General features: G+C 37.3%; 1 protein-coding gene across 1 annotated transcript in view; it reads right to left on the bottom strand.

The window, feature by feature from the left end:
- Positions 1-14275, bottom strand: part of gcn1 (GCN1 activator of EIF2AK4) — a 60262-nt gene extending 45987 nt beyond the window's left edge. Inside the window, exons 1-13 of the mRNA XM_082187815.1 lie at positions 14208-14275; positions 13257-13365; positions 10335-10398; positions 7515-7646; positions 7320-7428; positions 6442-6540; positions 5749-5883; positions 3517-3585; positions 3322-3430; positions 1986-2060; positions 1770-1898; positions 894-944; positions 421-519 (exon numbers count right to left, since the gene is read on the bottom strand). Of these exons, the coding sequence (XP_082043941.1) occupies positions 421-519; positions 894-944; positions 1770-1898; positions 1986-2060; positions 3322-3430; positions 3517-3585; positions 5749-5883; positions 6442-6540; positions 7320-7428; positions 7515-7646; positions 10335-10398; positions 13257-13365; positions 14208-14225 (1198 nt within the window). The 5' untranslated portion in view covers positions 14226-14275. The remainder of the gene's footprint in view (positions 1-420; positions 520-893; positions 945-1769; positions 1899-1985; positions 2061-3321; positions 3431-3516; positions 3586-5748; positions 5884-6441; positions 6541-7319; positions 7429-7514; positions 7647-10334; positions 10399-13256; positions 13366-14207) is intronic.
- Positions 14276-14573: the final 298 nt, after the last annotated feature.

Here is a 14573-nt window from a genome sequence, read left to right as displayed (position 1 = left end):
TAAAAAAAACTTAAGTAATACAATTATTACAAATTATAAACTAAATAGGCATTTAAAAAACTAATAAAAACTAATTTAAACGTAATAAAAAAAACTATAATAGTATTTAAGTGATACTAAAATAACACTGTTCAATGATTTATCAATGAATTCGCATGTTCACAGTTCTCAGGCGTCAGTTAATGGTCACGACAATAAACTTACAACTTTTGAAGTGCTATATTTAGATAATATTAATTTATAATAATAATAATTGAATTCATTATTAGTGTTACATCAACTCATTGACCCCAGTCTATGAAAGTAGTCGAAATGCTCTCATACGTATATGGATGTTCAGTGTTTAAACCAGTATGAAAAAGTTTAAGTTTATTGAAAAAGTTACTTTTTAATGTAATTAAAAGCCTGTAGGTTTCTCACCTTCCTGTTGCAGGTATGGAATGAACATCACAGCCACACTGGAGCTCAGAGACTGAGAGGAAGTGCCAGAGACAGCGTGATGACTGCAACTTCTGATGCCTGTTTCAAAAACACACATAAATGAAGCTTAATACGTTAGTAAAAGACTCAAATATTCATGCAGAAGTGAGAAGGAGATTTGGGAGATAAACTGGAAAGTGCGATTTGTTTTTTTTAAAACAAAGTGTGTTTTCGCATTTAAAAACGCAAGACGTATGGTAGTGGAATGGAAAAAAGTGAGGTCTCAAAACATGTTTTTTAAAAGTTTAACTTCCTTTAACTTGACGCTAAAGACACAAGCACAGGGGTCAAAGATGTCTGTAGGTTTCCTGATGGAAATTAGCAGTGCTCAAAAGACATTTTATTTCAAGATTAGCTATTAGAAAAGAAAAACAGTGTGTAAAACCATTGCGTAATGAGCATAAGATATTCACCCGAGAGAACGCTCATCTTCTGGGCCACAACAGTCAGCTTCCCCTCTGAGCCTGTGCAAAACAACATGAACAATTAGGAATATCCTGCTTTTCAAAGTGAGCAGGATCTGGTGATGTGTGTGAGATGATGAGTAATGATTACTGGAAAATGAGCTTCATATTATAATTTTACTGAGATTACTGGCATGGTTTTCCAGATTCAGATTGTTTTATTTAGTGCCATGTCAGCATGTAAAGCTATTTTCATGGCACAAATTAAATTACAAAAATACAAATAGCATATAAATACAATAAAAACCAAACAAACAAAAACAGCAAGTCATATTATACAAGATTTTTTAAATTAACATATGATAAAAAAAAATCCAAAACCTTTTCAGGCATAATCTTACTAAATAAGTCCTTAAGTGAGGTAACGTCATAAAAGAGCATTCTACTTGTATTAAGTCCAGGACAATCTAATAAAATATGTTTAACAGAGAGGGGAATCTTACAAAACATGCATAAAGTTGGGTCTTCACCTTTAAGCAAGAAAAGCATGGGTCAAACTTGTGGTGTGGTTTTCCATGTTATTTTTTTATAATTATTAATAATGGTTCCTATTATTATTATCATGTTAAAAGCAGTTTTTGCAGCTTAATATTTTTGTGGAAACTGTAATACATTATTTTCAGGATTCTTTGATGAATAGAAAGTTCAAATGAACATTTTATTTGAAATAGATAAATAATTTGTAACATTATAATGGGCTTTACTGTCACTTTTGATCAATTTAATGCGTCCTTGACTAATAAAAATATTTTTGGGGGTATTTTAGTATTTTTTAAAATCATAATTTTAAGAGTACATGACCGTTGAAACCTTGACCTCACTGACCTCCGAGGATGGCAAAGAGGTGTTTGACGAGGTCCTGGACGGCGCTCGGGTCGCTGCACTGTTGGACCAGATTCTGAAGGGCCGCCACCGCCTGGTCCATGAGCTCTGGGTTATTGGCCTTCAGCTGACCTGAAACACACACACACACACATCACATTAAACCTGCATGTGACGCCTCAGACCAACCTCTCGATCATACTGACGACGGCGACTCACTGGAGATGCCCTTCCCGATGTCCAGCGCATACTGACTCAGGTCAAGTGTGAGAGACGCCAACATGGAGGAGATCGCTGGAGGAAAGACAGACAACAGAGATGGACATATTCAGAATTATTCAGAAATTAACAATCAGTAAAGTAGTAATATCTTGTTCATGCTTGGTAGACAAGAGGTTTCCAACAAACAAAAAAAACTATTCCTGCAATTGAAACTAATACACTATCTATATGTTTCATGTGAGCATTTCTATAAACAAAAGCACTTATCAATGGACTGGAAGAAATACTCTTTTTTTTTTAACTATATAATTTTGTTATATTTGTCCTTTTAATAGTTAAAACTAACCAGGGTTATTATATTTAACTAAAACCATACAAAATATTTCGTTGTTTAAATAAAATAAACATTAACTGAAATAATATTATTTACGGTATATATATATATATATATATATATATATATATATATATATATATATATATATACACACACACACACACATATACACACACATTTCTCATTTTATTTTAGTCTCACTTGTACTAAAATAACTAAAGCTGAAATAAATATTAATAAAAAAAGACTTAATTAGTTAACTATGTTAGTTAATATAAAAAATACTTCTAATTTGAACAATTACTAATTCATAATTAAAATCAAAAGTTGTGTCTGTTCATATTATTAAATGAACCTGAACTACCAAGGAACAGTTGTATTTAATTTATTAACAGATTAATAAATATTAAAAAAATGTATAATTCAAAATATTAATAAAAACTATAATAGTATTTCAATTGTACTAAAGTGACACTGACAGTAACATTATGTCATAATCATTTGTGACCCTGGACCACAAAATCAGTCACAAGGGTAAATTTTTTTAAACTGACATTTATAAATCATCTGAAAGCTGAATAAATAAGCTTTACATTGATGTGTGGTTCTGTTATGATAGGACAATATTTGGCCGAGATACAACTATTATGAAAATCTGGGATCTGAGGGTGCAAAAAAATCGAAACATTGAGAAAATCTCCTTTAAAGTTGTCCATTTATGTTGGCGATTGTGCTGCATTCACTCACAAAAATACATGTATATATTATTTATATATTATATATTTATGGTAAAAAATTTACATAAAAGAAAATCAATACTTTTGACCCTTACCCATATTGTTGGCTATTGCCACAAATTTACCCGTGCGACTTGTGACTGGTTTTGTGATCCAGGGTCACATTTGTTCTGAGCAGTAATGATGATATCATGATGCATCTGTGTGATAATGAATGATAGTGTGAGGTAGTGTGTGATAGCCGTAGCATCTCACTCACTCTGAATGGAGTTCTCGGGGCTGCGCAGCAGAGCTTTCTGTAACGTGGGCAGCAGTTGCTCCTTAAACTCAGAGTGAGACATGTGACGAAGCATCGAGGCGCTCTTCTCCTGAAAACACACATTCAGCTTTAGGTTTTATGATCTCGACACTGCAAAGAGTATTGACTCAACAAAGCCATGACACAGATTCTCACCAGTATGTGCGGATGTGGTCTGGTCTTACTCATGAGGACCGTCTTCATGTACAGGTCCAAGAGAGCCGCCTAAAACAGAACAGCGTTGATTTTGTTAAATAAAAGTACAATTATTAAAAATAGTTTTTGTCGAATTAAATAAAAGTAAAAAGAAAACGTAAAACTTTTAAAATGATGCCTTGGCTACTGACTGAAATAAAATCTAGTTCCGTCATGAAACTCTAGAGGGCGCAGGTTGATAGGGCCTTTACATGCAATCTGAGAGCAATCACATCATTACCGCATGCAGCCAATGAGCTTGCTGCTCAACATTTAAGCCCTGGACACACCAAGCCGACGGTCGGCCATCGGGCAGTTTTAGTGCGTCGGCCGACTAAGTTTTCTCAGTGTGTTCCGCACGGTTCCACACAGTCGGCTGAAATTGGTCCTCGTCGGCTTTTATTCGACCGATTCGACATTTACACACAGGCGCAGAACGCGCATTCAAGCTGACAGTCGGCTGTAGTTCTCTTGGTGTGTTCAAGTGCAGCTTTCCCCCTACGCAGGCGACGCCAGTCGACAACACAGTCGGCTTTCATCAGCGCTAGTTCTTTGGTGTCGGTTTGGTGTGTCCCGGGCTTTAAATAGTCTGGTTCATTGCTTGCTGTAGACTAGAATTCCTCTGAAAACCTCCACCTCCCCCAGTTCCACCTGCCTAGATCTGCTATGGGATTTATGTCTAATTAGGGCGGCCCCCGACTAAAGATTCTTCAACTAGTAGTCATTCAAGTGAATAGTCGATTAATCGCACGTTTACATAATTAAATTACTTACATGTATACGGGGGGAGGGGGTACCGGTAAAAGTAAAAAGCAATTATTATGAACGAGTCTGAAAAACAGCAAAGAGACGTAAAAAAAAAAACTATTTGTAAACTAGTGTTTTCTGAGTCAGTTTCGGCTGCTGACTGGCCATCTCCGCAGTATAGTGGACGCGAGAAATGCACGTTTCATACAGATTACATAATCAGAGAATATTTATTTTCGAATTGGTTCATTTAAGAGTAGACACTTCAAGCTTTCTATAGACAGAGTATGCCTGTGAGGCAATTATATGCTTGTATGAGCATATTGTATTGATCCTGGGAAATTGCTGTAAAATTGCTAGAGTGCCTTCTGTGTGAACGCAAACACGTCCCGGGATCGATGCCAGGATGGGGATCTAGTAACATTGCTGGGATCAGTCCCGGAACAGGCCCTGTGTGAACAAAAGCCAGGACCAATGCCGTAAAGGGTGTGTCGAAGTGATGACGCACGTGCCATCGCACGACTCTGTTGCTCTTAGAAGAAAGTTTGTGTTCGTCATCAACAAAGAAAGAACGAAAAAAATTCTGCAAACTGGAATGACGCAGAGACCAGAGAGCTCATTACTATCCGCGCTGAAGCTGAGATCATTCGCGATGCGTTAGTGTACGACTGAATTCGGAAAAAAATGCTTGAGCGTGGTTTCTCGAGATCGAAAGCGCAGATCATTAGTAAACTTAAGACGCTGCATAAATAATCCACCAAGTGCACGACTTCAATGGAAAGAGCGGTAGTGGAAGATTAGACTGGCCTTTCTACAACACATCCCAACGTCACATGTCTTTACGGGATCTTTACGGGATGTGTCCGCACCCACAGATTCTGGAAAATCACTGGCAGTGTGAATGAACCAAAATCAAACGATCCCGGGACAAATCCCTCGATAAATCCGTGTATTATCCGTAATCTCTGTGTGAAAGGGGCTCACTAGTCAACTAACATTTAGTCGACTATTAGGGGCTGACGCAGCAGCATATCTTACATGCTCACAGCAGCGTGTCTGTGTATCTATTAGTAGTAGCAAGACCACACTTGCTCTGCAGCAGGAATCAACAGCAGCAGATCGAGTCCACCAAGACCAAATATATTAACATTCCCATATTCAATAACATACTAAAACTATTTTGTGAGTTGTCATGATTGAAGTGGAAGTTCTAAAATGACTTAAACTAAAATAAATTAAAGCCAAATCTAAAAAAGAAAAAAAAAAGACAAAAGCACATCAAAATAACAAAAAAATTTACTAAATTAAACTAAAATTAAAACTCAACATATCACAATAAAAGCTAAATCAAAATATGAATAAATACTGAAACATATATAAATACTAAATCAACACTGAAACAGAAGCTCATGGCATGTGAAGCATGGGAGAGGTTGAGTTTATCACCTTGTGTTTGTTGATGGTGGCGATGTCTTTCTGCGCAGTGCAGAAGTCCACACACAGTCCCAGCAGAGGCACAGACACACAGCTCTGATCCAGACTCAGCAGAGCGCTCATGTACTGATCCACCAGACCCGGGGTCTGCACAAACAAAGACAAAGTTCATCAATATAAAACTAAAGGCTGTACTTTTTTAAAAATGATATAGGTTGATGCAGAAAGGATGCATTAAACTGATCAAAAAAGACAGTAAGCACTTATAAATTTACAAAAGATTTCATTTCAAATAAACGCTGTCCTTTTTTAACCTTCTATTCATCGAAGCATCCCGGGAAAAAAATGCATCACAGTTCCACAAAAATATGAAGAAGCACGACTGTTTTAAACATTGAAAATAATCAGAAATGTTTCTTGAGCATCAAATCAGCATATATTAGATATGATAAATATGTATCATATTACATATTAGAATGTTTTCTAAAGGATCATGTGACACTGAAGACTGGAGTAATGATGCTGAAAATTCAGCTTTGATCACAGGATATAAATTACATTTACAAGTATTTAAATAGGAAACAGTTATTTTAAACTGCAAAAATATTTCACAAGATTACAATATTTTTATCAAATAAATCTTACCGAGCCTACATTTTTAAACGACACTGTATGAGACATCAGACTGAATTAATTTAGCGTTACCTCCTTCCACAGCTTGTTAAAGCGTTTGCTGATTGACTTGAGTGCGTTCCCAGAGGCTCCGCCCACTGCCTCAGCCAGAAGCAAACTCTGAACCTCAACCTGATAGGATAAGAGAGAATATGATTGGATGAATGTAGAGATCTCAAAAACATTAAATAAAAAGAAGGCCATTCAGGTTTACAACTATGGCTAAACTAAGCTATGATTAAAGGGGTGGTTGATTATGATTTCACTTTTTTAACTTTAGTTAGTGGGTAATGTTGCTGTTTGAGCATAAACAACATCTGCAAAGTTACAATGCTCAAAGTTCAAAGCAAAGGAAGATATTTGCTTTTAAAGAAATCACTTTTTAAGGACTACAACAAACGGCTGGTAGGAACTACACGAGCTTCCACCTGGGTTAGTGGCATCACAAACCATAACATTTACATAAACCCCGCCCCCAGAACACCATTTATAGATTTTAATGACAGAATATGGTAATCAATGACACATAAGCTGCAAAAATTCAACAACTAACCAATCAAAAATGCTGTCTACATGTTGTCACTTCTCTTTGAGTCTCTCCATCTTTGTCTGACTCCGGTTTGAACATAAAAGGCTAAAAGTTGTTGAAATTTTCAGGACACAAGCTGTTGAAGCTCCGCCCCCTGTGCCGGGAGCAGCAGCTCATTTGTATTTAAAGGGACAGACACAAAAACGGTGCGTTTTGCTCACCCTCAAAAAGTGACAACTTTAACATGCTATATAAAAATATCTGTGGGGTATTTTGAGCTAAAACTTCACATACACACTCTGGGGACATCAGAGACTTATTTTTACATCTTGTGAAAAGGGCATTATACCACCCCTTTAATAAAGACATAAATGCAACTGACCAGTTTCTTCCAGTTGGCACCTTCTCTCTTGTCTGCGGTGGGAAACACAGTCCGAACGATCAAACAGGTCCATGGCAGGGCGCAGAAGGCTCCTGACGCTGTGCTCTTCCTGGGGGATTTTTTACATTATATCGTATAGATCGTAGCTCGGGTAAATTTGCATCTGATAATGATAAGATTTGTGCAGTCACTTACCCAGGCATCACGCCCCTGCTGACCACCCCACAGCTGAGCAGACCGGGGGGGAGGTTGCTCGCAATGGCATCAGGCTGTGATTGGATGAGCACTTCGATGACCGAGAGCAAAGCTCGCCGAGATGCGGCATCCCTGAGAAGACAAATCAAATCCACCGTCATCAGAAGAACACTCTTGCATGTTTTAAAGAGGACACGTCACAATATTCCTCATTTAAATAATTCATACGCAGAATAAAGGGGCGGGGCCTGGTTGAGTTAGATAAGCCCCTTTCACACAGCGCTTTGAACCCGGCAAATTGCCGGCAAATTGCCAGAGCGCCTTCTGTGTAGGGCTGTCAACGAATATTCTAAATTCGAATATATATTCGAATAGTTTTAAAAAACAGAAATTCGAACGTGAAAATTAATATTCGAATGTGAATTTCGAATATGGAAAAACACGCCCGCGGAAGCAGAGGCGCGGCTGTCTGCTTTGCGAGTGGGCGCGCGCGCTTTCTGAAGCCTTGTTTATACTTTCGCCTGTCTCCGCAGCGCGAGTCTCCGCAAACTGCGCGCGCACCTCCCCCAAACGGACGAGGCGTTTATACTCGACGCGCTCGCCGTTGTACTATTCTTTGAAACGATAGGGGGCGATTCGCGCTCGTGCGGACGCGTCGAGTATAAACAAGGCTTGAGGGACAGGTCACACTGTCTAGCACAGCGTCACTGCTGAAAGTTGACAGTGCACTAAAAGACAATGGAATAAATTGCAGTCAGTTTTTCCTTTTTTTAATACAAGCACCAATAATGTAAGTAGCCTTTTTCTTTTTTAATAGCACTTTATTTTTTATGAACCTCAGGGTAAAAGTTCTTTGTTGTCACATTTCTCGGAATTATGTGCCTCATTTTATTTAAAGTTAAACAGAAAAGTTCCATGTTTACCACAGCACAGCTCGCTCGGAGCGTTCAATGTCGGTTCTATACTGTAAAACTTCAATTAATGTTAATACATTTGTTTCAATCACTGAATGAAGCCTGCTATATTTGGGGCAAGAGTCGCGACCTTAAATTGCTTGCACAAAACTCTTGATCAGCACTCAACATGTGCTTATTGTTGTTCATTTAAACCGCTATGAGCAGAGAGAGCGTGAGCGCGAGGGCGCGCGAGAGAGAGAGAGTGCCTGCGAGTGAGCGAGACTGAGGTCTGCGGTCTTGGCCATTAGTTTATTTACTTGGTTTTGTGTTGGTAATACATTGTCAAATATGTTTAAACTTAAATTAACTACCTATACAAGTTATGTATGTCTCTTTGTATTAATTTGTCCTGTTATTGACGTAATGCGCGCCATTGAAAAAATGCGCAACCAGATGTTCGAATAGTTCGAATATTCGTGTGTTTTTTAGAGGGAATATTCGAACGTCATTTTTGAGCAATTTTGACAGCCCTACTTCTGTGTGAACGCAAACTCGACCCGGGATTTATGCCGGGATCGATGCCGGGTCGGGACCTAGTAACATTGCCGTGTTCAGTCCCGGAACGCGCGCTGTGTGAACAAAAGCCGTAATAATGCCGTATCGTAGTGATGACGCTGAAGCCGGGCTCGTTCTCCAGCTGTGAAACGGTACGTAATGCGCAAGTTTATGATCGAATCAGAGAAACGTGATTTGAGAGAATCAGAGAAACAACGCACAGGCGTGGTTTCTCGAGAGAGAGATCGCAGCTCATAAGCAAACTTAAGACGCATGCTGAGATTACAAGTCACATCGATGTCACGTGTCTTTACGGCATTTTTACGGGTTGTGTGTGAACGCACTCTCTGATTCCGGAAAATCACTGGCAGTGTGAATGACCAAAATCAAACGAACCCGGGTCAAATCCCGGGTCACTTTATCCGTGTATTTTCCGGAATCTCTGTGTGAAAGGGGCTTTAGTAGTGTGTTGAAACTGGCGGTTATGGTAAGGGTCGGGACATTTCCCAAACACACTCAAAGCACTCGACCATTCACAACACACTGCTCCAGCCGACCAATCAGAGCACAGTGTGCTTTTCAGAAGAAGGGGCTTCATAGAGAGAGGAACTAAACAGAGCGTTACTGACAGACTGGGAAGAGAGAAGCCGCAACAATGGATAATATGGGGAAAATAATGTGTTTTTTGAACATTCATACATGAAAATCTATTTCGTACAGTCCAAAAACAATATCAAAACTTTGTAAAAGGGCATAACATGGTCTCATTAATGAAGGGGGGTCCAAGGAGGTCCGTGGAAGAGTTTAGAGAAAAATATAGTTTTGGATGTTTTTAAAAAAAAAAAAAATTAAAAAGGTTCAAATGATAAATTAAATAAATAGTTAAATTAAAAATTAAATTAAATTATTTGTTAAAAATTATATTTTTATAATTAAAAAAAGTAAATGAAAAAAATACTACAAATTAGATTATTAGAAATTGTATAAGTAAAAAATAATGTGTTTAAAATAAATAAATATTACAAATGTGATTTAAATAAATGAGTGAACTATAAAGTTTGAATTTAAATAAATAAATACATAAAACATTTTTTTTTTAAATAAATAAATAGAGTACTGTAGTGAGTAGAAAGCAAACTTAAAAATATTTTCAAAATAATACTTTAAAATGGTATAGTATACATCTGAAATTTAAATAAATTGGGCCTTTATATATGAACATGTATCTATAGCTGCCTTAAAATTTCTGATGAGGGTCACGAGGATGATCGTATTTGATGGTCCGTAGCCTCTAAAAGATGGAAACCCCTGCTTTAATGGACAGATGTGAAGAGATCGCTCTCACACACACACACACACACACACACACCTGTATCTGTGCAGGGTGAGATAGAAGAGTTTGCACAGTCCTTTGATGGCCGGCTCAGGAAGGTCTGAAAAGAGAATTTAACCACAAACAATTACAGACTTCAAACAGTTCAGACAAAACTCTGTAATTTTCTCACTCTCACGTCATCCCAAACTTTTATGACCGAAACTTCTGAATATGTGCATGTGTAAATGTTAACATACACTACTGTTGATTTTTTTTTAATGTTTTTTAATGAAACTAATACTTTTATTCAGCAAGGACACATTAAATTGAACAAAAAGTGACAAAAGACATATATAATGTTACAAATGATTTCTGTTTCAAATAAATGCTGTTCTACTGAGCTTTTGATTGATCAAATAATCCTAAAAAATAAAACGTATCAAGGTTTCCACAGAAATATGAGGCAACTCAACTGTTTTTAACACTGATAATAATCAGAAATGTTTCTTGATCAGCAAATCAGCATATTAGGTTACGTTCAGACTGCAGGTAAATCTGAATGTTTTGCTCAAATGTGGCTCAGATCTGTTTTTCTCATGACAGTGTGAACAGCACAAACCACATGAAATCTGATCTTTTCAATTCCGATTTGTGCAGCAGGCGTAATGATATGACGCAGCGCATGCCGCCTGATAATAGGCTACTGAGCTGGGGACTATTTTCAGGCGCTGCGTCATATCATTACGCCTGCTGGACTCATGGTACGGCAGCAAAGTTTCTTGATTATTACGCAGGAATGAGAGTATAGTTCCTAGCCATATCAGCCTAGAAAATCGCAACTTTTCATTTTCCGTCGGTCTTAGTACTCGATGAAACTACAGAAGAGTCAAGTTTTTTTAAATAGGAAAAATATCGAAACTCTTTGTTCATTTTTTTGAGAGAGATGCTAATGGTCTTGTCCGATTCAATTCATTATGCTAAGCTATGCTAAAAGTGGTACCGCCAGACCCGGAGATCGGCTGAATGGATTCGAAAACGGTAAGACTCAACTGTTTAACTCTGGGGGAGTTGTAAAATGAGCCTATTTCCAAAAAAAGTGGAGTATCCCTTTAAGATTGGTGCGCTAATTTCCTTAAGAATATCTGACATGCTGACGGACATGTGCACTTGTTTTAATTAATGGGAGGTAGATCTCGACCTTTAGTCCTTATTTCGTTTGTTTATATATTTTAAACTCATTGCATTTTTTTCTTTTTCTATGTAAATATTTTGTTAACTTTGTGTAAATCTGTATTGTATTTTAATTTACGTAATTTATTGTTTTTCAGCTCATGGTTGACAATTGTGCTATACAAGACTCCCTTGTAAAAGAGACTGTCTCTCAATGGGACATTTCCTGTTTAAATAAAGGTTATATATATTTTCCATACCCGACATTATCAAAACAGTTGTGAAAGGCATTCAGTGGAAGGACAGTGATGTGTCCGAACTCATAAGTATTACATGTTTTATATTGCCTGCGCTTAATTTCACTGGCTTCGGTGGCAAATCACTCTATAAACAAAGGCATTATCGCTTACTTTAATGTCTTCTGTATGATGTCTTTTTAGCGTTCTTTAATGTGTAATGATGCTGAAAATTCAGCTTTGATCAAAGGAATAAATTACATTTTACAATATATTCTAGAGGTGGGAATCTTTAGTCACCTCACGATCCGATCCGATTCCGATTCTGGAGGTCACGATCCGATTCCAGATCGATTCTTTATCTACTTTTCCCCCCTTATTAATTCATTAGTTTACATAAGTAATTAAGTACTTTTTAAAAAATAATTACAAATTAAAAAAAATCATTAAAACAGTTGTATTTTAAGAATTTTAAACTTATATAACTTCAAACCATACAAGCAAGTAGCAAATAATAAAGAGGAGCAAAGAAACATGGCAAACAACAAACAAAGAGTGCTTTCAGTATTTAAGATTATCTGAACATTTTCCATTCAAGAACTGTGAGTGATTTTTCTTCATCGTACTTTTGTATTTTACTATGACATAGACTGCGGGAGATCTATTAAGCTGCATTCACGCTCGGATCTCTTTTGAAATATAAGAAGTAATGTGGTTTGTCCTGTCCGTTTAATCCCTTAAGACATAACTGGCTGTGTTTACGTTCATTTTGCACAAGTATATTAAACCACTTACACGGAGTCGCACAGCCGCTTGCGCGAGCAGTCTCGTACACAAACAAAGCGTGCGTCAGCATTTAAAATTGAAAGCAGCCTTCTGTTAGTGAGATTCATATTTTAAATATATAAGTCCACTGCATTCCAAACCACATAAATGATGACTTCGTAGAGCATTTGTAAGGAAAATACAGACGGGCGAGACAGCACACTTTAAGTGTAACATCAAAACAAGCGCGCGTCTCTCACAGTGCATCCTGTGCAATGAAGCCTGTGAATGTCCTTGTAATTCGCTTCAACCTTTCCGAACTTTATGAAAGATTATTTTACGGAAGGTTCGAGTTGTGTGCGTGTGTGAGGAATTGTTAGCAAGCAGAAGACGGGTGTTTCTAAAGCAAACTCAGCGTCATCGCACATCTGGTAAAAAACTAAGCTCAGAATCGATTCTGAAATTCTCAGAATCGATCCAGAATCGTTGGAGAGAGAATCGCGATGCATCGATGGATCGATTTTTTCTCCCACCACTAATATATTCACATATAAACTTTTAAAATACTTCACAGTATTGCAGTTTTTACTGTATTTGATGAGCATTAGAGACCTCTTTCAAACACATTCAGACAACAAACAAAAATATTGCTGACCCCAAACTTTTGTATGACCTTTGATGACTTAGAGTGGTACGGACAACTGTTATGAAGCTTTATCAGTGTTTTTATGTGACTTTTGGAGCTAGACCGCAACTGAAAAATCATATTATTCCTTTAGTCTGATACAGCAATAGATCAACTCACCCTTTCCTTTCACACATTCCTTCAATTCTCCAAGAATTTCCTTGCGCTCTTTAATGCTGGATGAAGTGACTTTCACAGCGAATCTCTTCAGTGTGTCTGAAACCTGCCCCTGCAAACACACAAACAACAGCAATCAGAGCACAGCTGATCTAAATAAAAACATGTATATCATATTACATCATAATCATGTATTGGAGTTATATTTTAAATCTGGGTCTGTTTCTACCATCTTAACACACAACTTGCAAAAGCTTATCATGGTAAACATTGTTTCCACTGCAATACTTATCACTACGTTTATTGTTACTATGTTAAAGCTCGAGATGACATCGTATTAGTCATCGCTGTTCTAAAACAACGCAATAAAAATGACAACGATTTAGAAAGCATCATATACTGACAGAAGGATATTCATTTATTATAATTGTACATAAGTATTTTAGGCGATATGTATGATTACCGTGGTAAAGGTGATTGTTTGGCCAGTTTGTTTTGTGTACCACAGTATAGTTACACTGCATTTTGAAGATCATCATGATAATACGGTGTTATATGTTCAAAAAACATGTTTTTACCATGATACCATGTCCACAAAACATGGTACTTCTAGCACTTTCTTAATGAAAACTGAGGTGAATGCGTGTTTGAGATCAGCAGATACGCATTTAAGTGGGTTACACACTTACAAGAGTCTCAATCTCTCTCACATTACAGTAGAAGAATAATAAATGTGCTTATTATGCAATTCAGCCATCGTTAATGCTCAGTTTGTCGTTATTAATGAACATTCACGCACTAGCGCGCGTGCACAGCGCTTTCTGGTGTGTCTGAACATCACGCGCTCGCAGATCACACGCCATCTTTATGTGAAAACTCATAAGAAAGTGGTGAGATGCAGAAGAAAAGTTTGTGTTTTAATGATCATGCAGCAGCGGTTCAAATCACACCAACCTGCGTGTCCGCCGCCATCTTGCCGGCCTCGATCTGGAAAGGATTTAAGACGTCACTTCCGGAGTCATTACCGTCCTCAAGAGCCACGTGCTTCTCAGGGCTTGAGTTTGTAATTTCCGCATAGCGCCTCTAGAGGGCGCCACTGGTCAAAGATTTTAAATGGGGTCTAAAACTTTTTCTCTTAATTTTATTAAAAGCTGTTTATTTTATATTGTTTTCTTTTTTTATCAATAAACATTAAAATGAAAGAGACCCAGTAAAATAAATAAATAATAATAAAATAAAAAACTAGCAAACAAAAAACCTATAAAGTGTCGTCAAAAAGACGTGAGGATTTAGTGTACTGTCTTGTGTACAAATGTCAAG

This window comes from Leuciscus leuciscus (assembly GCF_965113295.1).
Source record: "Leuciscus leuciscus genome assembly, chromosome: 13".
Lineage (NCBI taxonomy): Eukaryota > Metazoa > Chordata > Actinopteri > Cypriniformes > Leuciscidae > Leuciscus > Leuciscus leuciscus.
This window is presented reverse-complemented; position numbering and strand designations above follow the sequence as displayed.